Genomic DNA, 23,646 nt, shown 5'->3' on the forward strand with positions numbered 1-23,646 from the left:
GGCAATTCTCCGGGCCCCAAGCGGCGCTCGTTTCCGGCCAGTCCCGCCGGTGTGAAATGGACATGGTCCAACCGGAGTCCTCGGGAGGTCGCGATTGGGGCCCACCGATCTGCGGGTTGGCCTGCGCCGTGGGGGCACTCTTCCCCCCCACCCCCTCCCCCCCCCCACCCCTCCGCGCCGGCCTAGCTCCCGGAAGTGCGGAGGATTCCGCAACTTCCGGGTGGCCCGACGCTGGAGTGGCTGGCGGCGTTCTTGGCGCCAGCGCGTGCCATCCTGCCGATTGCGGGAGAATCCCGCCCCAGGGATTTGTCGGACGAGGAAAGATTGAACAGATTAGGCTGAAACTATCGAGAGTTTAGAAGAATGAGGGGAGATCGAATTGAGGTTTACAAGATGATATAAAAGGTATGGATAATGTGGACGTGTAGCTGCTGCTTCCTCTTGTGGGGCAGTCTAGAACGAGAGGTCATAGTCTAACGATAAGAGGCAGCAAATTGAAAACCGAGTGGAGGAGAAACTACTTCTCCCAAAGGGTTGTGAATCTGTGGAATTCGCTACCCAGAGTGCGGTGGATGCTGGGACGGGGAGTAAATTTAAGGAGGAGTTAGACAGATATTTAATCGGTAATGGGGTTGAAGGGTTATGGAGAACGGGCCGGACGGTGGAGTGGAGGCCAGGATGGGATCAGCCACGATCACATCGAGGGTTTTAGGCTCGGGAAGCTAGATTGCCGACTCCCGCTCCGACCTCATGTGTTCCAGGGAGGAGATGCTCTGGCTGATTTCACATTCCAGCTCTTGGTCTGTAATATTGTACATGGAACATACAGTGCAGAAGGAGGCCATTCGGCCCATCGAGTCTGCACCGACCACTTAAGCCCAGCAGGGTAGCATGGTGGTTAGCATAAATGCTTCACAGCTCCAGGGTCCCAGGTTTCGATTCCCGGCTGGGTCACTGTCTGTGTGGAGTCTGCACGTCCTCCCCCTGTGCGTGGGTTCCTCCGGGTGCTCCGGTTTCCTCCCACAGTCCAAAGATGTGCGGGGTTAGGTGGATTGGCCATGCTAAATTGCCCATAGTGTCCTAATAAAGTAAGGTTAAGGGGGGGTTGTTGGGTTACGGGTATAGGGTGGATACGTGGGTTTGAGTAGGGTGATCATGGCTCGGCACAACATTGAGGGCCGAAGGGCCTGTTCTGTGCTGTACTGTTCTATGTTCTACCCTATCCCCGTAACCCAATAACCCCACCTAACCTTTTTGGTCACTAAGGGCAATTTATCATGGCCAATCCACCTAACCTGCACGTCTTTGGACTGTGAGAAGAAACCAGAGCACCCGGAGGAAACCCACGCACACACGGGGAGAACGTGCAGACTCCACACAGTCAGTGACCCAGCGGGGAATCGAACCTGGGACCCTGGCACTGTGGTGCAACTGTGCTAACCACTGTGCAACCGTGCCACCCCACATTGTTTCAGTCCTGCCTGTTGAGGGATTGACACATTTGATGCTCGCCATTCCCCTCTCTCAATGCTGAGCTCCAAATGTACTCTCCCGCAGCAGCAGTATGGAGATGGGTAGCTGAGCAAGGCCGTGACATTGCCAATCCGGGCTTTGACTACTTACTGCTGTGACGTACAGCTGATCCTAGAGTCTATTTCAGCACTGCACAATCACACTGCTGTGCTCGCTCACACACTCTCGCCAGGTCCTCATCCAACAACTATCAAATTCCTGCACTTGCACAACGTCCCTCCTTGTCTCAACATTCCACGGGCGGGATTCTCCGGGCCAAAATCACGATCGGCGCTGAGGCGGAGGATGGGCATCAGACCTGTCCCGACCCCATTCCCACGATTCTCCGGGTCCAGAGAATCGGTGCCAATCGGGCACGGTCGACGCAGGGCTGGTTGGGGCCATGGAAAGAGGCTCCTGCGGCGATTCACCGAGCGCGGCTCGCTGAGTTTCCGCCGGCGTGGTTTTCTCATGGTTCCACCCGGCGGGACCTCAGTCCGCGGCCGCCCTGGTGGGGGGCAGGAGGATCATTCACTGGGGGGTGGCGTTCAGGGTGGCCAGGCTACCGATCTGCAGGCACGCGCGATCTTGGGGGGGCCTACGTTTTCGGTGCCGGTCCGCGGTATGGGTTGGCTATGTCGCGCGGGGCAGCCAATACAGGCTGCCGCCGTGCGCAGACCCCCGACCGGAACTAGGGCCCCGTATCGGCAGCTGGAGCTCCAAGGACTACTCCCCATTATTGGAGAATCCCGCCCCATATCTGTCACCTCCTCCACCCCCTGTACCCACCTCCCTATCTCTGTCACCTCCTCCACCCCCTGTACCCACCTCCCTATCTCTGTCACCTCCTCCAACCCCTACAACCCTCCCTATCTCTGTAACCTCCTCCAGCCCCTACAACCCTCCCTATCTCTGTCACCTCCTCCAACCCCTACAACCCTCCCTATCTCTGTAACCTCCTCCAGCCCCTACAACCCTCCCTATCTGTCACCTCCTCCAACCCCTACATCCCTCCCGATCTGTGTAACCTCCACCCAGTCCCTACAACCCTCCCTCTCTCTGTCACCTCCTACAATGCCTACATCCCTCCCTATCTCTGTCACCTCCTCCAACCCCTACATCCCTCCCTATCTGTGTAACCTCCACCAGTCCCTACAACCCTCCCTATCTCTATAACCTCCTCTAACCCCGACAACCCTCCCTATCTCTGTAACCTCCAACCCTACATCCCTCCCTATCTCTGTAACCTCCACCAGTCCCTACAACACTCCCTATCTGTCACCTCCTCCAACCCCTACATCCCTCCCTCTCTGTCACCTCCTCCAACCCCAACATCCCTCCCTCTCTCTGTCACCTCCTACAATGCCTACATCCCTCCCTATCTCTGTAACCTCCTCCACCCCCTACATCCCCCCCTCTCTCTGTCACATCCTCCAGCCCCTACAACCCTCCCTCTCTCTGTAACCTCCTCCAACCCTCCAACCACCATGCTCATACTGAGGGGGCAGAGTAGGCTCAAGGGTCCAGCTGGGTCTGCTCCGTCTCCTGGTGTTTACTCCCAGAAATCATTCCCACTTCCATCACAGTAGCCAAACGCTGGAAAAGATTTGATTGAGTCAGAGACATGGCTGACTGCCATTTGTGAAACATTGTTCAGTGGGAAACTGAACATGCGTTTTATTATTAAATACAAATACTTACAGGAGGCAAGGTGATGGACAAATTAAATACAAAGATTTTGTTATCTATTAAAGCAAGGATGGCTCACATTTTGATTCATTCTGTTGACATATTCATCTGCACCGCGGTAATGATTTACCCTGTAGAAATAAAGCTCTCAGCCCAGTGGGCTGTTGGTGTGCATCACTGTGGAACACATTAGCCTGCAATCTCTGGTCTTTATGCTTCAATTTTCCCACTGACAAGCGGCGGGGGTAGAGCAGGAGGCGGCCGTCCGAGGAACACGCGGCTGAGGGAGCAGAGAATCCAGCCCAGTGCCTCGAGCAGAAATCGTCCTGACTAAACCTAAACCATCGCTGGTTTGATGTTGCAAAAACTGAGCACAATCAACTGAGCACAACTGACCCCTCGTTTGCCGAGATGCGTAAATCAGCAAAGTATCTCCAAGTTAGCGAGTGTAATTTTCACACAGATTCTTCTTTATTCTTTCCTGGGAGGTGGGCGTCTCTGGGATAGGCCAGCCTTTGTCGCCCATCCCTAATTGCCCAGGAACTGAGTGCCTTGCTCAATCATTTCTGAGAGGGGCAGCTAAGAGTCAACCACATCGCTGTGTGGGTCTGGAGTCACCTGCAGGCCAGACCGAGGTAAGGACGGCAGATTTCCTTCCCTAAAGGAGACATTAGTGAACCAGACGGGTTTTTAACAACAATCGATGATGGCTTCACGGTCTCTATGGTTGAGGCTAATTGAACCGAAGATGCCAACTTGAGGAACTTTTGTGATGAATGGAATTTTAAGTTTCACCAGTTGCGTGCTGGGATTCGAACCCTTGTTCCCAAAGCAAGGCCTCGGGATTGCCAGCCCAGCGACACTCGATGATGGTGCCACCATCTCCTCCCTCTGCGGGCACACACACCTGTGGAGGTCACCGCTGCGACCTCACTCCGAAGTGGCACTCCGGCGGCACTCCCTGCTTCGCTGCCACTCCTGCACGGGGAGTTAAACCAGGCGGGTTGTTAAAATCAGCCCACACCTTTTCCCGTGTGGGGGAAAGCCGGCTTAGAAACACCATCTCCATCCGGCAGAGGGAGGCACTGCGGCAGTGGAGACCCACTCAACGATCTGGGCACAGAAAGAGTTTCAGAGTCCTGATCAGGGAAACTGGAGCTGTGAATCCGATCCAGCATGTTAACGGGAGTGGATGCAATGTGCAATCAACTACCCATAACGAGCTGCAGAGAATTAGTTGGTGTTTTCATCTTCAGTGTAGCAGGGCGGAGGGGTGATCTGGTCCGGGTGTTGTGAGGGGAGATGCACAAGAGCTACCCGCATGGATCAAGGCTGGGGAAATGGCAGAAGAGTACATAGAACATTACAGTGCAGTACGGGCCCTTCGGCCCTCGATGTTGCGCCGACCTGTGAAACCATCTGAAGCCTATCTGACCTACACTATTCCATTTTCATCCATATGTCTATCCAGTGACCACTTAAATGCCCTTAAAGTTGGCGAGTCTACTACTGTTGCAGGCAGGGCGTTCCACACCCCTACTACTCTCTGAGTAAAGAAACTGCCTCTGACATCTGTCCTATATCTACCACCCCTCAATTTAAAGCTATGTCCCCTCGTGTTGGTCATCACCATCCAAGGAAAGAGACTCTCACCGTCCACCCTATCAGTAGATGGCTGCTTGATGGCTGGGGCAGGCACGATGAGGCGAATGGCCTGTTTTCTGGCTGTGAAACTCTGCGACTCGAAGGCAGGGAGACGGCCTTCCAGAAACTACCACAGCCTTAACGGGGATTGAACGCACGCCACTGGTGTCATTATAACGCACGCTCCAGCTATCAAAGCAAATACCCACTACTCCGGGGGTGGGGGGGGGGGGGGGGGGGGGGGGGGGCAGAATGTTCAAACTAGAACAATTTCAGAGGCGCAGGTTTTCTGTAAAAGGGTACTGCAAACCGAGAAAGCTCTGGAGAAATGACGGCGCGTTCCGGGACAATTAAAACTCGCAACAGCGAGAGCAGCAGATTTATGTTATGCCTGGGTATCGAGGGACGTGAAGGAAGATGCATAAATAGTGATGAGCTACACATCAGCTGCGAGCTAATTGAATACTGGAGCAGGCTGGGGAGTCGAAAGGGCTTCCTCCTGCTCCGAAGCGAACAGAAATTCCCCAAGGCCACGCGCTACGCACCTCTGCAACCAATTAAACAGAAACAGCTTCAACGCTCTCCACGTACCGGACTCCAAGCTTTCCCCCCCGACTTTCAATTACAATTTGCATTCTGTCAGCTCAAATATTTCCGCCAGCCACTTCATGTTGGAAACAAGAGCAACGGGCAAACAGAACGCGAGGTTATGTAGAGAACGGGGGGGTAGAGTGGTCACAGCGATGTTCGACACAGAACAGGCCTTCGCACAGCAGGTGTACACGACTTTTTAGAAAAAGCGAGGTTCAATTCGCGAGGTGCAATTCATTTCAACAGGGGTCAGAATTATTTTTTTAACAATGGCAGAGGGACAGGCAGCTTGCGATGTTATATTGATCCCAAGCCAGAAGGTGAACTATAAAACTTCTCAGTTGCATTGTCCTTCGTCTGCTTCCTATCTACTAACCCATCGTCTCAGCAGTCTCTCTTTGTCAGTGCTCTCGGTACTGAACTAAGCAACACTCTTCACCTAAAATACATACGAAGCACAAATTTGGAGCCTGCTCATGGCCAATTTAATTGTGGCCCCAACATCATTACTCTGCCCACCACCACCACTCTCCTCCCCTAAACCTCATCTGATGGGAGGTCTTACTTTTGAATTGTGTTACCCTGGTGACTGGTCTCTCCCACAAGGGGCAACATTCTCTCAACATCCACCCTGACAAAGAATTTACAGTGCAGGAGGCCATTCGGCCCATCGAGTCTGCACCGGCCCATGGAAAGAGCACCCTACCTTATTCCATAACTCCACCCTATTCCCGTAACCCCACCTAACCTTTTTTGGACACTAAGGGCAATTTATCATGGCCAATCCACCTAACCTGCACATCTTTGGGCTGTGGGAGGAAACCGGAGCACCCGGAGGAAACCCACGCAGACACAGGAGATGATGCACACTCCGTACAGACAGTGACCCAAGCCGGGATTCGAACCCTGGAGCTGTGAGGCAGCAGTGCTAACCACTATGCTAGCGCGCTGCCCCCGGCAACCACCCCGACACCTCCAAATCCCTGTGGGACCCCTCCAAGTGCCGTTCCGCCAGGTCCCTGTTTGTGGGGATGAGTACTGAATGGCGCTCACACAAGTCTCCAAGGCTACCAGCCCCTCAGGGCCCTCCAGGTTTCAGTGAGATCCCCTCTCATTCTGGGAAAATCCAATGGATACAGACCTTGCCGGTCCACTCAGTCGAGTGAACCTTCTCTGAGCTGCCCCTGATGCAATTATTTCACTTCTTCAAAAATACCGGTGAATCTGAACAACGTAATAAACATACCAACAACGCATGATATCAAACAAGGTCAGTGAGTTGAACAGGAATCCGATCATGGGACAGCATGCAACCTCACAACTGCGTCAATGTGATTTTCTCCATTTCAAATGTGATAAGATAGAAGCTGACATAACCTTTCACCCGCTCTCGCTGCGGAGTCTGGATTCATTTCCAAATCCAAGGCTGATGAGGACCTGTCTCTTTCAAACTGTTGTCAAGTTGGTCAAGCACTGCCCTTCAGATGTTTGAACAAAAGAAGCCGCAGGCTGAAACACGAGCCTTGGCCAACATCTGAACCTCAAGTGAAACAGCATCAATTGTCCTCGCTGTCTATGGGATCTTACTGTGCACGGACTGGCTGCCCACGGTTCTCTGCACAATCCAAACAGACAGCGCTCTTCCACAGGGCTTAGCTGGTGGGGAAATGTTTTGGCGCCCGCTCCCGAGGACATGAAGGGTGCCACCTAAGTGGTGCCCAGGGTGAGGAAAACAAGACAGGCAGGGTGGAGAAACCTTCGGTGGGTGCGGAAAGTGAGATTATCCCGCAGCTTGATGCTGGAGTCGCAATCGGAAAGGAGCTCGCGTCACCACTCAGTATTCCACTCAAATCTGGATGCTTCATTTTGTATCTCGTGTCCCTCCTGTCGTGATGGGGGGGGGGGGGGGGGGGGGGGGGGGGGGGATTTAATGCTCCAATGGCCGTGGTTCTCAGCCCAGAGCGATTGATGATGAGGAGGGTAGGGCTGTGGACTTCAGTCAGGCCTTTGGCAAACTTCCTCATAACACAGCAGGGTAGCACAAGTGGATAACACTGTGGCTTCACAGTGCCAGGGTCCCAGGTTCGATTCCGCAGTGCTGGGTCACTGGCTGTGCGGAGTCTGCACGTTCTCCCCGTGTCTGATATTCTCATCTTCATTCTCCTGCCTTCTCCCCATAACCCCTGATCCACTTATTGATCAAGAACCTATCCAACTCTGTCTTAGAGACACTCAGTGATTTGGCCTCCACAGCCTTCTGCGGCAAAGACTTCCACAGATTCACCACCCTCTGGCTGAATAAATTCCTCCCCATCTCTGTTTTAAAGGATCGTCCCTTTAGTCTGAGATGGTGTCCTCTGCTTCTAGTTTTTCCTACAAGTGGAAACATCCTCTCCACGTCCACTCTATCCAGGCCTCGCAGTATCCTGTAAGTTTCAATGAGATCCCCCTCATCCTTCTGAACTCCGAGTACAGACCCAGAGTCCTCAACCGTTCCTCATATGACAAACTCTTCATTCCAGGGATCATTCTTGTGAATCTCCTCTGGACCCCTTCCAAGGCCAGCACACCCTTCCTTAAATACGGGGCCCAAAACTGTTCATAATACTCCAAATAATGGAGTGTAGGTTAACTTCTTAAGGGCAGCACGGTAGCATTGTGGATAGCACAATTGCTTCACAGCTCCAGGGTCCCAGGTTCGATTCCCGGCTTGGGTCACTGTCTGTGTGGAGTCTGCACATCCTCCCCGTGACTGCGTGGGTTTCCTCCGGGTACTCCGGTTTCCTCCCACAGTCCAAAGATGTGCAGGTTAGGTGGATTGGCCATGAAAAATTGTCCAAAATTCTATGATTAACCTAGGACAAAAGTTCGGCGCAACATCGTGGGCCGAAGGGCCTGTTCTGTGCTGCATTTCTCTATCTCTATCTAAATGGGGTCCGACCAGAGTCTTATACAGCCTCAGAAGTACACCCCTGGTCTTGTATTCTAGCCCTCTCGACATGAATGTGAACATTGCATTTGCCTTCCTAACTGCCGACTGAACCTTAAGAGAACCATGAACAAGGACTCCCAAGTCGCTTTGTGCATCTGATTTCCTAAGCATCTCCCCATTTAGAAAATAGTCTCTGCCTCCATTTCTCCTTCCAAAGTGCATAACCTCACACTTTTCCACATTGTATTCCATCTACCACTTCATTGCCCACTCTCCTGTCCAAATCCTTCTGCAGCCTCCCTGCTTCCTCAATACTACCTGTCCCTCTACAGATCATTGTATCATCTGCAAACTTAGCAACAGTGCCTTCAGTACCTTCTTCCACATCATTAATGTATATTGTGAAAAGTTGTGGTCCCAGCACAGACCCCTGAGGCACATCACTAGTCACCGGCTGCCATCCTGAAAAAGACCCCTTTATCCCCACTCTCTGCCTTCTGCCAGTCAGCCAATCCTTTTTTTTAAATAAATTTAGAGTAGCCAATTATTTTTCTTTTTTCCAATTAAGGGGCAATTTAGCGTGGCCAATCCACCAAACCAGCACATCTTTGGGTTGTGGGGGTGAAACCCACGTAGACATGGGGAGAATGTGCAAACTCTCCCAGGGCCGGGATTCGAACCCGGGTCCTCAGTGCCGCAGTCCCAGTGCTAACCACTGCGCCACATGCTGCCCCAGCCAATCCTCTATCCATGGCAGGATCTTACCCTTAACACCATGGGCTCTTCACTTATTTAACAGTCTTTTATGTGGCACCTCGTCAAAGGCCTTCTGGAAATCTAAATAAACCACGTCCACTGGTTCTCCCGGTACAGAAAGTGATGTCACACAGAATCAGAGGTGAGGTGGTAAGATGGATACAGAAGATAGAGAGTAGCAGTGGAAGGTACTTTTCTGATTGGAGGGCTGTGACTAGTGGTGTTCCACAGGGATCAGTGCTGGGATCTTTGCTGTTCATAGTATATATACCGTATATACTCGCGTAACTTGCGATCTCGCGTATCATGCGATCCCTAAATTTTCGGCCCAAAAACATGCTTTTATGGTATACCTCATGTATCATGCGAGTGACTTTTTTGGAAATTAATTTTGGAAACTAAAACTTTCAAATGGTATCATTGTGTGTGGTTTCTGCAGAGTTGATTCTGCTGTGAAAGCTGTTCGCGATTCAAACAGCTTTCCAGCTGGCTTTACTAGCGTCGTTCAGCCACTTGCCGTTTCTATTCATGTTTTTATGATGCTATGTGACTTATCTTGGCCAGCATTTCACACCCGCGATTTTTGTACCTCGCGTATCATGCGACCCCCGGAATTTAGGCTTCAAATTAGGTGCTCAAAAGTCGCATGTTACGCGAGTATATACGGTAAACGATTTGGAGGAAAATGTAACTGGTCTGATTATAAGTTTGCGGACAACACAAAGGTTGGTGGAATTGCAGATAGCGATGAGGACTGTCAGAGGTTACAACAGGCTATAGGTCGGTTGGAGACTTGGGCGGAGAGATGGCAGATGGAGTTTAATCCGGACAAATGTGAGGTAATGCATTTTGGAAGGTCTAATGCAGGTAGGGAATATACAGTAAATGGCAGAACCCTTAAGAGTATTGACAGTCAGAGAGATCTAGGTGTACAGGCCCACTGGTCACTGAAAGGGGCAACACAGGGGGAGAAGGTAGTCAAGGAGGCATACGGCATGCTTGCCTTCATTGGCCGGGGCATTGAGTATAAGAATTGGCAAGTCATGTTGCAGCTGTATAGAACCTTAGTTAGGCCATACTTGGAGTATAGTGTTCAATTCTGGTCGCCACACTACCAGAAGGATGTGGAGGCTTTAGAGAGGGTGCAGAAGAGATTTACCAGGATGTTGCCTGGTATGGAGGGCATTAGCTACGAGGAGAGGTTGGAGAAATGTGATTTGTTCTCACTGGAATGAGGAAGGTTGAGGGGCGACCTGATAGAAGTCTACAAAATTATGAGGGGCATAGACAGAGTGGATAGTCAGAGGCTTTTTCCCAGGGTAGAGGGATCAATTACTCGGGGGCATAGGTTTAAGATGCGAGGGGCAAGGTTTAGAGGAGATGTACGAGGTAAGTTTTTTTACACAGAGGGTAGTGGGTGCCTGGAACTCACTGCCGGAGGAGGTGGTGGAAACAGATACGATGGTGACGTTTAAGAAGCATCTTGACAAATACGTGAATCGGATGGGAATAGAGGGATACGGACCCCGGAAAGGAAGGGGGCTTTAGTTCAGATGGGCAGCATGGTCGGTGCAGGCTTGGAGGGCCAAAGGGCCTGTTCCTGTGCTGTAATTCTCGGTTCTTTAACCCGTGCGTACTGACAGGGTTGCTGATAGTCGGCATCTTTCCAGGGTTTCGGGTGACAAGCTGGCGTGAAGAGGTCCTGCAGAGAGGGCAGTCAGGTGGAGGAAACTGCCCACCACTGACGCCAGCTTTCACGTTACCGCCTCCAGTACGATCAGTCGGGTTTGGGAACGGCAGGCTGGTGGGTTGCAGCCTGGGCAGGTGGAGTTGCCGGGACCTTCAGGCATCTGCTGCAGCCTGACACACGGCAGTGAATCAATATTCACTGAAAAGGATGGAAATTAAAGGGAAGAAAAGTAATTTCAAAAGATAATCTCTGAGGCACAGGCACAAGATAAAGGTTTCATTCCTTTTATGAACCAACCCCACAACTTTCATTGCACCGAGATCAGATCAAGTGCCTCCATAAATAGTTCCAATTGTAGCCACCTGGGTCGGCCACTTCCCAATTCCAAAATGGAAGCCCGCTAAGAATGCTGGGAGAAATGGTCAGAAACAGGGAAACAAGCAGGTACAAGGTTTCCTGTGTCTTAAGACTTGCAAAGACCCAGACAGAACCGAAACCAGCAAGCCATCTACATATTAATGAGCAATCCCCAGGAACAAGTGGATACATTAAAGTAATTGAGGCCAAGCCAGACTCCTCGGCGCCAGCGGGAGCCAAGACAAAGGAAGGCCAACGGACACATAGGAACCGCCCAGCGATCAGGGAACAGCTCCAGTATTGGAGAAATCGATCCAAGCGATCGGGACTTAGTCCAATCAATCAGAACCAGGTACGGGGTCCGCCCACAAGGGTGCGAAGCCCCTGGGGACTATAAAATAGAGTCCCCAAGTTCAATTCATCCTTCTTGGCAGGGTCTCTCAGCAGCTCGAAACAACTCTTGACCGTGACCTGCCTAGCATCTGCACCAACCAAGTAAGTGTCCAGTCAACGCACGCTACGAGACAGGCGCTCCAAGTCCACACAAGCTTGAAGCCCGCAGACTCAGAATCGAACGAAAGGCCATTTGTTCCCCTGACCTGGTGGGCCATTTCCAAAGCTAAGTATTGGCCTTTTAGTGTTAGAGATAGTCTAGTGAGTAGTATTTTATGCATGACTAGCGATTGACTGTGTGTATAATAAATGTGTTTTGATTTGAAACTTACTAACTGGTGTATTGAGTTATTGATCAGCACTTGGCCTTGAACCTCGTGGTGGTATCATAAAGATACCTGGCGACTCTAGAGCAAAGGTGATTAAACAGAGCAATTAAGTGTAAAACACAATTAGCAACACATTAAAGTGATTGCATTGCCTTTCTGTTGCCCCCATTGCTTGTGTATTAGTGTTTGTACACTGTAGCCACCTGAGTTGACCACTTCCCCACACAAAATGGAGAAACATAAAGACAGCAGGGAGATTGGACAATCCTAGAGAAACAAGCAGTTTGCAGACGTTCCCTGTGTATTCTGCCTTCAAAGAAAGCAGACAGCACTGAAACCAGCAGTTATACATATTGATGAGCGATCCCCGGAAACAATAGCTACAATGATTAGCTACATTTGAGACATTCAATAGCAAGTCAGACTCCTCGGCGCCAACGGGAATCCGAAACAAAGGAGACAAACAAGCCAGAAAGAACCGCCCAGCGATCAAGGAACAGTCCCAGTATTGGGGAATTCAAACCAATCGATTGGTATGGGATCCAATCAATTGAAAGTACGCTCGAGGTCCGCCCAAAAGGGCGCGAAGCCCCTGGGACCTATAAAAGACAGGTCCCAAGTTCAGTTCACTCTCTTAGCCGGCCCTCCCAGCAGAACACCTTAGCAGCTCTCGAAGAACTTGACCGTAAGGAGAGGCCTGGCCAATTGCTGCACCACCAAGTAAGTGTCATACAACGCACGCTATGAGATAGACACTCCTGATCCCTTAGTCCATACCAGCTGGAAGCCTGCAGATCCAGTACACAGCAAGAGGCCATTGTTCCCTGATCCAGGGGGTTCCCTTATCCAGATAAGTATTAGCCTATTAGTGGTAGGAATAGTTTAGTCTTTTAGTATTATATGCATGAGTAGCGAATAACTGTGTATTAATAAACGTGTCTTGTTTTGAACCTTACTAATTGGTGTATTGAGCCATTGATCTGAACTTGAACCTCGTGGTGGTATCATAAGGATACCTGGCGACTCTAGAGCTAAGGAATAAAACAGAGCCAATTGAGTGTTAACCACACTCACCAAGAACGAGCAACAACACCCCCCACCATCAGCAGGTTCCCAGGAACGCCTGCTGCTTGTGTTTCAGGCAATGCCAAGAGAGAGCAGCAATACGTATAATTTACAGCTCGGATTCTCTGCGGCTTTCGAAAAATCTCAGCCGGCCCGGCAGCCCCCTTCAATTATTCACAACGCCTCTGGGCTGCCGGCTTCAAAGATGGAAGTGCTCGGAAGTGTCAACTACGCCTGTCCGAGGTTTTGGGGGTCGTGCTCGGGCTTTGGGGTCAGGAGGTCGCGGGTTCAAGCCGGACCCCAGAGGTCGGAGAGCAAAGCTCTCCACTGAATCCCTCCGAGCGGTATGGACGGTGTGCTGCACTGTCAGCAGTGCCAGCCTCCCCAGGCTCTGCCTGCCTCTCTCAGTGCTGGATGCCATCTTGAGGAGAGGTACGGGTGCCCCCTCCCAGTGTCCGGGCTGACATTTATCCCTCAATCAATGTCACTAAAGCAGACTATCCGGATGTTGCTGCAATGGTGGGATTTTACTGTGCACAAATTAGCTGCTGTATTCTCGCGCGTTACAATGGCACCTTGTTGGTCGTGAAGTTTTCAGATCATCGGTGCTTGCCAAAGGTCTTTCATAAACACGAGTCTTTGGACACAGATTAGTCAGTCCTCACAGGATAAGCGCAGCCCTGTGTGCGTGTGTGTGTGGGAGTAGCCAATCGCTCGCAGGTCACTCTGAAGCTGTGTCGAGTCAGCGTGGGTATTGGGAGAGCTCACAGACCCAACTTTCTGTGCATCCTGACCACAGTGCATGTCACAGGCAGAGTCACATTAATAAACGGTGCAAAATTCCACACTTGCCAGGTGGAGAAGACACACTTCCCAATCCCGCACATCACCAAAAATCTATCCTGGTCCACTCACGTCGACGCTATCACCAAGAAAGCACAACAGCGCCTATACTTCCTCAGGAAACTAAGGAAATTCGGCATGTCCACATTAACCCGTTCCAACTTTTACAGATGCACCATAGAAAGCATCCTATCGGGTTGCATCACAGCCTGGTATGGCAACTGCTTGGCCCAGGACCGCAAGGAACTTCAGAGAGTCGTGAATACCGCCCAGCCCATCACACGAAACTGCCTCCCATCCATTGATTCCATCTACACCTCCCGCTGCCGGGGGAAAGCGGGCAGCATAATCAAAGATCCTTCCCACCCGGCTTACTCACTTTTCCAACTTCTTCCATCGGGCAGGAGATACAGAAGTCTGAGAACACGCACGAACAGACTCAAAAACAGCTTCTTCCCCACTGTCACCAGACTCCTAAATGACCCTCTTATTGACTGACCTCATTAACACTACACCCTGTATGCTTCATCCGATGCCAATGCTTATGTAGTTACATTGTATATCTTGTGTTGCCCTATTATGTATTCTCATGTATTTTCTTGAATTTCGTTTAATTCCCTTTTCTAATGATCTGTTGAGCTGCTTGTAGAAAAATAGTTTTCACTGTACCTCGGTACACGTGACAATAAACAAATCCAATCCAATCGCTGCACATCACTGCTGATGTGCACAACAAGACCTTGCCACCCACCCCAGGCGGCGACGCATCACCTGCAGTGAACAGAACGATCTGAGTCTGCTGCACAGGCCCAATGATTGTCCTTTGAAGTGGCCATCTTCAAGCTAACAAGAGGAATAACTCAACTCTTATTAATCTCTCCTTCCCCAACTCCTTCCCTGCTTCCTGTCCCCCTTCTTCCCGGCAGCAGTTTGAGAAACTGCCCCACTGTCACGGTGCTGGCCGTGTGTGTTCTGTCCGTCTATCTCACACACACAACGCTGAGCTGACAAGTGTGGCACATCACCCGTGTTAAGTTTGGCCTCGCAATGAGAATGCCAATGGAAACGTACCCTCGGTGTCGATGTTCTGATCGGGGATCTCCAGTTCTATGCAGCTCATATTTGATTCCTTCCATGAGCCACTGAACATACTGGAAAAGTAACCAGACTGGGAAAAGAAACAAACAGAATGTTAACTTCTCTGCTTCGAGCAAGGCTGCGTCAAGCCTGGAGCAGTTACAGTTCAATCACAGTGTGACTGAAACATACACTGATAATACTGGAAATCCCCGGCAGGTCAGGCAGTCTCTGTGGAGGGTGAGAGAGAGGAGAGAGACGGAGAGAGACAGAGAGAGGGAGAGAGAGACAAAGAGAGAGGGACAGAGAGGAGAGAGGAAGAGAGAGTGAGAGAAAGAGACAGAGACAGAGAGATAGAGAAAGAGACAAAGAGAGAGGGACAGATGAGAGAGGGAGAGTGAGAGAGAGAGACACAGAGACAGAGAGAGAGAGAGTCGAGAGAGAGACAGAGAGAGAGAGAGAGACAGAGAGAGAGACACAGAGGGAGAGACGAAGAGAGAGAGAAAGAGAGACAGAGAGGAGAGAGGAAGAGAGAGTGAGAGAAAGAGACAGAGAGTGAGAGAGAGAGAGAGAGAGTCAACTACACAGGTCACTGATCTTTCATTAGAACTGGCAAAAGTCAAGCGATGCGGAGGGTTTGAAACAAATCCAGAGGCAGGAAAGGAGGGAGGGAAGGTAAGAAAAGCAGAGGTCTGGGATAGGGAGGGAATGTTGGGGGGGAGGGGGGGTGATCGAGGTGTGGATCAGGACGTGGCAGAGGGAACAATCCCTTTGGAATGCTAACAGGGGAGGGAAGGAGAGGGGGTGTTTGATGGTGGAAATAGCGGCAGTAACTGGTGGATGGGTTTGGCAGACACACCATGCTGAAAGCACCACCCTTTCACTTTCAAAAAAAACCCACTCAACTCTCTTTACCCAGAAATGAAGCTAGAGTGGGAAATTATACAGCAGCCTGCCTGTAATTATCCCCTTCACGGGAACACTCTCTATTTAACTGTGCCCTTCTTACGCACAGTCTTTACGTCCCTTATAATTAGAAATCTAATTCTGCGATGGCAATTCTCAAAATAGCAACACATCTTCATCCTAATTCACTTCCTCGAGGTATTCCCCTTCACTGAGACTGCATGTGAATTTACAAAGCCAACCTTCCCCCTCCCACCTGACAGAGAACAACCGTCAGAAACTCTGGACCGGCTCCAAATATCAGTCGGCGGGCGGCAATGATGATTCACTGTTAAATCTGAGCGCTAAGGTAAGCTCGGGCTGTCGAGCTATCGGGAAAGGTTCGGAGAGGGGAGTCCGAATACATACAGGGAAAGCTGGGCTGATCGGCTGGGTGAGGCAGGGCCAAGCCAGAGGGCATTGGCCAATCAGCTTCTCTGATCAGATTGCAAATACAAACCACCTCAATACAAATGAGGGACGGGCAAGGGTTTGGAACTGAAAGCTCGGCCATGGTGTGCGGACAACATCAGAATTGAGAGCAGAAGGCAGGGCAGTCAGCCCTGGCTGATCTGAATCGGGCGTTAATTCCATTTTCCTGCTTGAAAAGCTATGAGGAAAGGATACTGCACGTAAGGAGTGGTGACTCTGACCAATGGGAATCTTATATGTTAAAATCAACTTTCATTTAAACACAGAATTAACCAGACTAACGTCAAAGAAATAGCTTTACAATTAAGAGGTAAACAGGTCTTAAACACAAGTGAAATCTTGAACGTACCAGCTACACCTGCTACTAACCCCAATTAAGCAACCCAATGCAGTTCAAATGCCACTTACTAATAAAGTTAACAAACAGATTACTTGCTTAGTTATTTAGTTGCTTTGAAGAGAGAGGGACCTTTTCAGGAGCAGAACTCGTACATTCCTGCTTAACCTAGCTGCATTTGGCAAACCTGCTGTTCAACTTAATATCCTTCTGTCTTGTCAGACTGAAATCTTATGGTGAACTGCAAAACTACCAACAGACCTGGCTTCTCCCATTCATTACATCATCTGTATCCCCCCTAAGGCGTCACATAACCTGCTGAGCTCAGGCTAAATGCAACCCCTCATAAATGATCTAATCTCCAGCAATCATAACAATGTTCCATTAGCCCTTTATCTCTAACCACATAGTGGTTAAAATTAATTGTTACCTAACTCTTTTACGACTCGTTAATTGCAACTTTAGCAGACATACAGTCTGGATACCTTAACCTAGGTTCTTTAATAACATTACTGCAACAAATACATACCTTAACCCAGGCATAGAGTTGAGAGTTTGACGCATAGCTAATTTGCATTTTGACCAGGATATAAGGCCCCTGTGATTCATGTTGTCTGGGCTTTGAGAAGGGATGAGTCCAAAGGAAAACATAGTAGAATTGGGCTGTAGGTTTTCCCAATACCACTGACCTCCACAGTCAGAGAGATAGAGAGAGAGAGAGGGAGGAGGAGGAGAGAGAGAGACAGACAGACAGACAGAGAGGTAGAGACAGAGACATGCAGGATGCAGGAGGGAGCTTGTGCTTGGATTGAAGAGACCAACTTTGTGAGGGTTGAAACAGGGCCGGAAGATTCGCCTAGCTTTTTGGTGAATGGGAGGGATCACTTATCAGGATTAGAAGTTATCCAGCTGGAGAAGGAAAAGGAACAAAGAACAATACAGCACAGGAAGAGGCCCTTCGGCCCTGCAAGCCTGTACCGGTCATGACACCACCCGTTGCCAAAACCCTCAGCACTTCCTTGTGCCGTATCCCTCGCTATACCCATCCTATCCATGTGTTTGTCGAGATGCCTTTTGAAAGGCGTTAATGTATCTGAGAACATCTTTGGACTAGTTCGTAAAGAATGAAGTGTCTCCTTCAGGGACATGACAAAGTGTAGCAGTGGAGGGAGACTTCCAGTTGTTTTAAATGTTTGGTCAATGTTGTTTTATATAAAGGTATTTCTGTGTCGACGCACAAGCCTCGAGATATCACCAAAGAGCACCAGGACTGCAACATAAAGTATCCACATTATGACAATAACCATTAAACGGCCCCCCACACAACACGGAGAGTGAAGGTTTAATCTCGTACCTGACACAGGTAGATCTTATGCAGGTGCCATTCCTGTCCCAGGGCACAGATTGTGATGTCACTATTTTCTCCAGCAAGGAAGAGAGTCTGATAAATATACTTGGAAGTGCTTTTCAGCTTTTTTCTGCAAAAACAAGGAGAGCGGAGCACGGTGTCAATGACAAAAATAACAGCGAGAGAAAGGAAACATCGCACTTGGGGCATCAGACGGTTCAGCGCTGAGCGGAGCTTTGCCAAATCAGAGATAGCTCTGAACAAACCCGAATGGAGGGGTCATTGATGCTGCAGTAATTCCTCTGGGCTCTTGGCAAACTCTTCTAAACCCTGGCTCCAAGTCTGTAACTCGGTTTGCGATCTACTCACCATCAGAAACCAGGAGGGTGAAGCTGCGAGAGGCTGCTGAAGAGGAGAAAGCCCCAAAAGCGATGACCTGCTGCATCAGACGCGGTTTGGTTTTAAACTCAAGGACTTGATTTGCCTCTCCTGCCCTCAAGTGAAAATCTACAGTGGCTGAAACCCACAGAGTGCCTGGTTTAACTGTCCTGCCTGTACCTGGCCCTCCTGTATTTCCTTCCATCCAAAGGCTCGGTCGTCTAAGTTCTCTTGGCCACACTTTTCTCCCAATAGGAGCTGGTTTAGCACACTGGGCTAAATCGCTGGCTTTGAAAGCACACCAAGGCAGGCCAGCAGCACGGTTCGATTCCCGTAACAGCCTCCCCGAACAGGCGCCGGAATGTGGCGACTAGGGGCTTTTCACAGTAACTTCATTTGAAGCCTACTCGTGACAATAAGCCATTTTCATTTCAATGTCTCCCGAAGATGCTGTTTTTTTCTGGGAAGCAATTTCGGAGACACCAGTGGACACAAAGGAACAGCAGGAGGTCACTTCAATGAACCATTCAATCAGATCGTTGCTGATCTGTGACTGGGCTCCATGTACTTCCCTTTGACACATATTCCTCATGACCTTTAGTGAACAAAAAAAGGACCAGCCTCAGATATAAAACTGACCAGTTGATCTGACATCAACTTCCTTTTGTGCAAGCAGGGTCCAAACATCTGTCATGCTTTTTGTGTACAAGTGTTATGGTCCGGCTTCTTGCACCATGCCCCCTCCTGATATAGCCCTGAAGGACCGCACACAAGTGGTCATTCCTCATCCGACAGCCTTGGCTGTGCCCCCCACACCAGGTACGAACATTGCTGACGTTATTTTAATGGTTAACAAAGCTCAGGGAGGACCTTCTCCCCAGAGGTTCTCTGTGCCATGTGGGACTGACCCACAAGACAGTATTTACCACTCTGGATGGCCCTTGCTGCCATGAGGGCAACCCACCTCCTGCAGCACAGGCAAGACAGGGCTTTCGAGTTCCCTTCTCCACAGCGCACTTGGGATTTCAGCAACACCTCGGCAACGTTTCATCCACTTCCGAATGTTCCACGGTGGGATGTGAGGTCACCAAGGGCACAGCGTCAGATCATTCGATTCCAGTTTGCAATCCTTTAAAACCTGCCAGAAACCCAAACGAGAATGGAACTGTCCAAACCTCATTGCTTCACATTTCCAGATACAAACTTCATCGCTTCGCCAATCAAGTGATAATTGGCTGAAAATTGAAGGCAGTTCAAATTTAGAGGGATGGGGGCCATTAATCATAGCTACTGTCACATGAACAAAACATTTTTGGGAGAGAAATGAGAGGCACTTCAGCAATAACCAAATGGCCAAAGGAAACATGAAGTGGCACGTCAGGATAAAAGAGAACTTTAAAAAAAACTAATTCATGGGACGTGGCCATCGCTGGTTAGGCCAGCATTTGTTGCCCATTCCTAATTGCCCCTCGAGAAGGTGGTGGTGAGCTACCTTCTTGAAACACTACAGTCCCTGAGGTGTAGGCATACCCACTGTGCTGTCAGGGAGCGAGTTCCAGGATGTTGCCCCAGCGACAGTGAAGGAACGGCCGATATATTTCCCAGTCAGGGTGGTGAGGGACTTGGAGGGGAATCTCCAGGTGGCGGGGTTCCCAGGTATCTGCTGCCCTTGTCCTTCTAGATGGTAGCGGTCGTGAGTTTGGAAGATGCTGCCTAAGGAACGTTGGTGAGTTCCTGCAGAGCATCTTGTAGATGGTACACACGGCTGCCGCTGTGCGTCGGTGGTGGAGGGAGTGAATGTTTGTGGAAGGGGAGCAATCAAGCGGGGCTGCTTTGTCCTGGATGGTATTGAGTTTCTTGAGTATTGGAGCTGCACTCATCCAGGCAAGTGGAGAATATACCATCACACTCCTGACTTGTGCTTTGTAGATGGTGGACAGGCTTTGGGGGGTCAGGAGGCGAGTTACTCACCGTAGGATTCCCAGCCTTTTACCTGCCCTGATAGCCATAGTATTAACATAATAATAATCTTTATTGTCACAAGTAGGCTTACATTAACACTGCAATGAAGTTACTGTGAAAAGCCCCTAGTCGCCACACTCCGGCGTCTGTTCGGGTACACAGAGGGAGAATTCAGAAAGTCCAAATTACCTAACAACACGTCTTTCGGGACTTGTGGGAGGAAACCGGAGCACCCGGAGGAAACCCACACAGACACGGGGGAGAACATGCAGACTCCGCACAGACAGTGACCCAAGCCGGGAATCGTACCTGGGACCCTGGAGCTGTGAAGCAACAGTGCTACCCACTGTGCTGCCGTGCCACCCCTAATATAGCTGGGTTCAGTTCAGTTTCTGGTCAATAGTAACCCTCCCGGGATGTTGATTGTGGGGGATTCAGCGATGGTAATGCCATTGAATGTCAAGAGGCGGCGGTTAGATCCTCTCTTGTAGGAGATGGTCATTGCCTGGCACTTGTGTGGCGTGAGTGTAACTTGCCACTTGTCAGCCCAATTGAACCTGTGGGTAGAGGTGTGAGTGTGCGGACAAGTGTTAGATCTCTGCTCCTGGCTACAGTGGAGTCTCTGCGAGGAAGCTTTTCCGACTCAAGCCCCATCCCAGCGAGCAGAGCTGACAAGAAAGTGCAAGCAGGGTGAGTAACTTACGAAACACAGTCACCAGCTGGAGACTGGAACTGCCCAATATACGAGGCCACAGTGTGGAGGAGAGCAGAGAAACTACCAACGGGGGGGGGGGGGGGGGAGAATTGGATAAGGTGCAGTCTTCTTCAGTCCTGACTGCCAAGCACTCGCGCCTTCTCCCATTCTAAACACTCGATGCACCACTGCCCCACAACTCTCTCTCATTTCCTCGTCTGTCCTTCACGCATCACACACCCCCTCAAATAAATACTGACAAAACCCCAAGGCAGAATGGCCTGGACTTTAAGTGTAAATTCGAAATAAATGCATGCGCCCTCTCAACTTCAACTCTTCCCCATGATAGTGAGATTTCACTACTGCAGTACTCTCTGCTTGCCTCCTCCAACATGTGATGTTTAATATCTTTGTTTGATCGACCTCATGGATTTTTATGCTGCTCTGGGCTGACCCCCAACGGGAAGGTGTCCCCCCACATCCACCCGATGACAGGACCTCACTGCAAACGAGAAGGTACCTTTCACATAGTGGTGACCAAGTCAAACATCCTCCGGGTTAAAAAAAAAACACTGTTTCCTCCTCTTCTTTCTCATCCTTTTTACAATGACTTGTGATCTCTGCCCCCTGCTGGCAGACTCCCTCTGTCAATCCCTCCAGTCCGCGTTCTTTCCCCCTCAGGTTGCCCAGAGGAACCACTCACTTTCAATTTGAATGAGTGGTCTGACGAGGGACAAGGACACAGGAGGTGGGTTCCCGTTGCCGTCCTTGTGTTTGAAGAAAACACAAGTCTGCTTCCTGGAGAGTCCTCTGCCTGTGAACATCCACTGTCCCTCAAGCTTCCAGCCCATCCAGCACCGAGAGGTCAGCATCACTGGCCACGTCACCCTGTGGCCCTCGCAGATTCACAAAGGAGCCATGATGACAACAGCCCACAGACGTATAAAATGGCCGTGTTACACCACTGCCCATAATCATAGAATGCCGACAGTACAGAATGAGGCCATTTGGTCCATCGAGTCAATACCGACTTTCTGAAAGATATCATAGAATTTTCAGTGCAGGAGGCCATTCGGCCATCGAGTCTGCACCGGCTCTTGGAAAGAGCACCCTACCCAAGGTCAACACCTCCACCTTATCCCCATAACCCAGTAGCCCCACCCAACACTAAGGGCAATTTTGGACACTAAGGGGCAATTTAGCATGGCCAATCCACCTAACCTGCACATCTTTGGACTGTGGGAGGAAACCGGAGCACCCGGAGGAAACCCACGCACACACGGGGAGAACGTGCAGATTCGGCACAGACAGTGACCCAGCGGGGAATCGAACATGTGTCCCTTGAGCAGTGAAGCAGCGGTGCAAACTGACGTGGGACCTTGAAAGGCTTCATGCCAACATTTTGAAGACTCAGAAAGTTCCGCCTGGTTCTGAAGGAGGGTCGCGTGGACTGTTATGACGTCAGATTTGACTGGGGGCTGTTTATTGGGGCGGGGGAAGAGGAGGAACCAGAGTCCAGTGGATGTGGTGCAGACCCCAGGTCCCTCTCCCTGTGTCACTGACAGGGGAGGTGCAGTGGTTAGCACTGCTGCTTCACAGCGCTGGGGAGCCAGGTTCGATTCCAGCCTTGGGTTGTGCGGAGTCTGCACGTTTCCCCGTGTGTGCGTGGGTTTCCTCCGGGTGCTTCGGTTTCCTCCCACAGTCCAAAGACGTGCAGGTTTGGAGGATTGGCCATGATAAATTGCCTCATAGTGTCCAAACAGATTGGGTGTGGTGCTCCTTTGGAGGGTTAGTATTGACTGGATGGGCTGAATGGCCTGCTGCTCCTCCTCCAGCACAACAGGGGGCGCTGTGATGGTTGACCTGGCTGGAAGCAGACGGGGTGCCAACTCCTCCCGGGCGGGGGCACGTGACCGCCCGTCGCCGCGCAGGGGCAGGGTCACGTGGCTACTCGCGCTCTGATTGGCTGACCTGCGCGGCCCGCCCGCCTCCCGGGCCTGGCCGTCCGACCGCTCCTCCTCCTCCTCCTCGTCTGTCCGGCGCGGCCGCTTGCGCTTCCTCCGCTCGCACTCGCAGCCCGAGGCTGCCGGTCCGCCCGCCGCCGCCGCTGCCGCCAGCCGGCTGGCCAGCGCGCCCATTGATCTCAGTCACCGGCTCCCGCTCGGGCCGCCCGCCATCTTGTCAGCTGCCGCTCGCCCCGGAGGAGGGGGCGGGGCCTATGGAGGGGCGGAGCCTGGACGAGGGGGCGGGGCCTGGAGAGGGGGCGGGCGGCCGCCACTCAGAGCTGGCCGGGCCCCGCCCCCCCGCGTCACACCTCCTCCCGAGCCCCGCCCATTTCCCGTGCCCCAGTTAAAGCGAGGAGGCACCCGGCCGAATTCGGGTTGTGCAACCCAAATTCACCAACAAGCAGCTGTTCCAATTTAAACCACACAAGGACACGTTTAACTTTTGTTTTCCTTCTCTGCGGGTGGGGATTATTGTTGTTTTGTGTTTGGTGGGCGGTTGTTGACCAGGACAGCGACATGGGCTGAATTGCCCCCCTTGCGGAGCCAGCCCTGAAACGATGGGCCGAGTGGCCTCCCTTACGTACTGTCGCCGGTCTGGAATTCCACTGGGGGCAGTGAGACGATTATGCAGTCCCATTGGTGCCTGCGCTGGTCAAATGCTACCGC

At 51.0% G+C, this 23,646-nt stretch overlaps 1 protein-coding gene across 1 annotated transcript in view; it reads right to left on the minus strand.

Moving 5' to 3' along the window:
- gmcl1 (germ cell-less, spermatogenesis associated) overlaps positions 1–23,170 on the minus strand; it is a 55,808-nt gene extending 32,638 nt beyond the window's left edge. The window contains 6 exon segments of the mRNA XM_038785486.1: positions 3,897–3,922; positions 9,082–9,110; positions 12,918–12,924; positions 14,873–14,969; positions 17,947–18,070; positions 22,946–23,170. Of these exon segments, the coding sequence (XP_038641414.1) occupies positions 3,897–3,922; positions 9,082–9,110; positions 12,918–12,924; positions 14,873–14,969; positions 17,947–18,070; positions 22,946–23,112 (450 nt within the window). The 5' untranslated portion in view covers positions 23,113–23,170.
- Positions 23,171–23,646: the final 476 nt, after the last annotated feature.

This window comes from Scyliorhinus canicula, chromosome 26, assembly GCF_902713615.1.
Source record: "Scyliorhinus canicula chromosome 26, sScyCan1.1, whole genome shotgun sequence".
Lineage (NCBI taxonomy): Eukaryota > Metazoa > Chordata > Chondrichthyes > Carcharhiniformes > Scyliorhinidae > Scyliorhinus > Scyliorhinus canicula.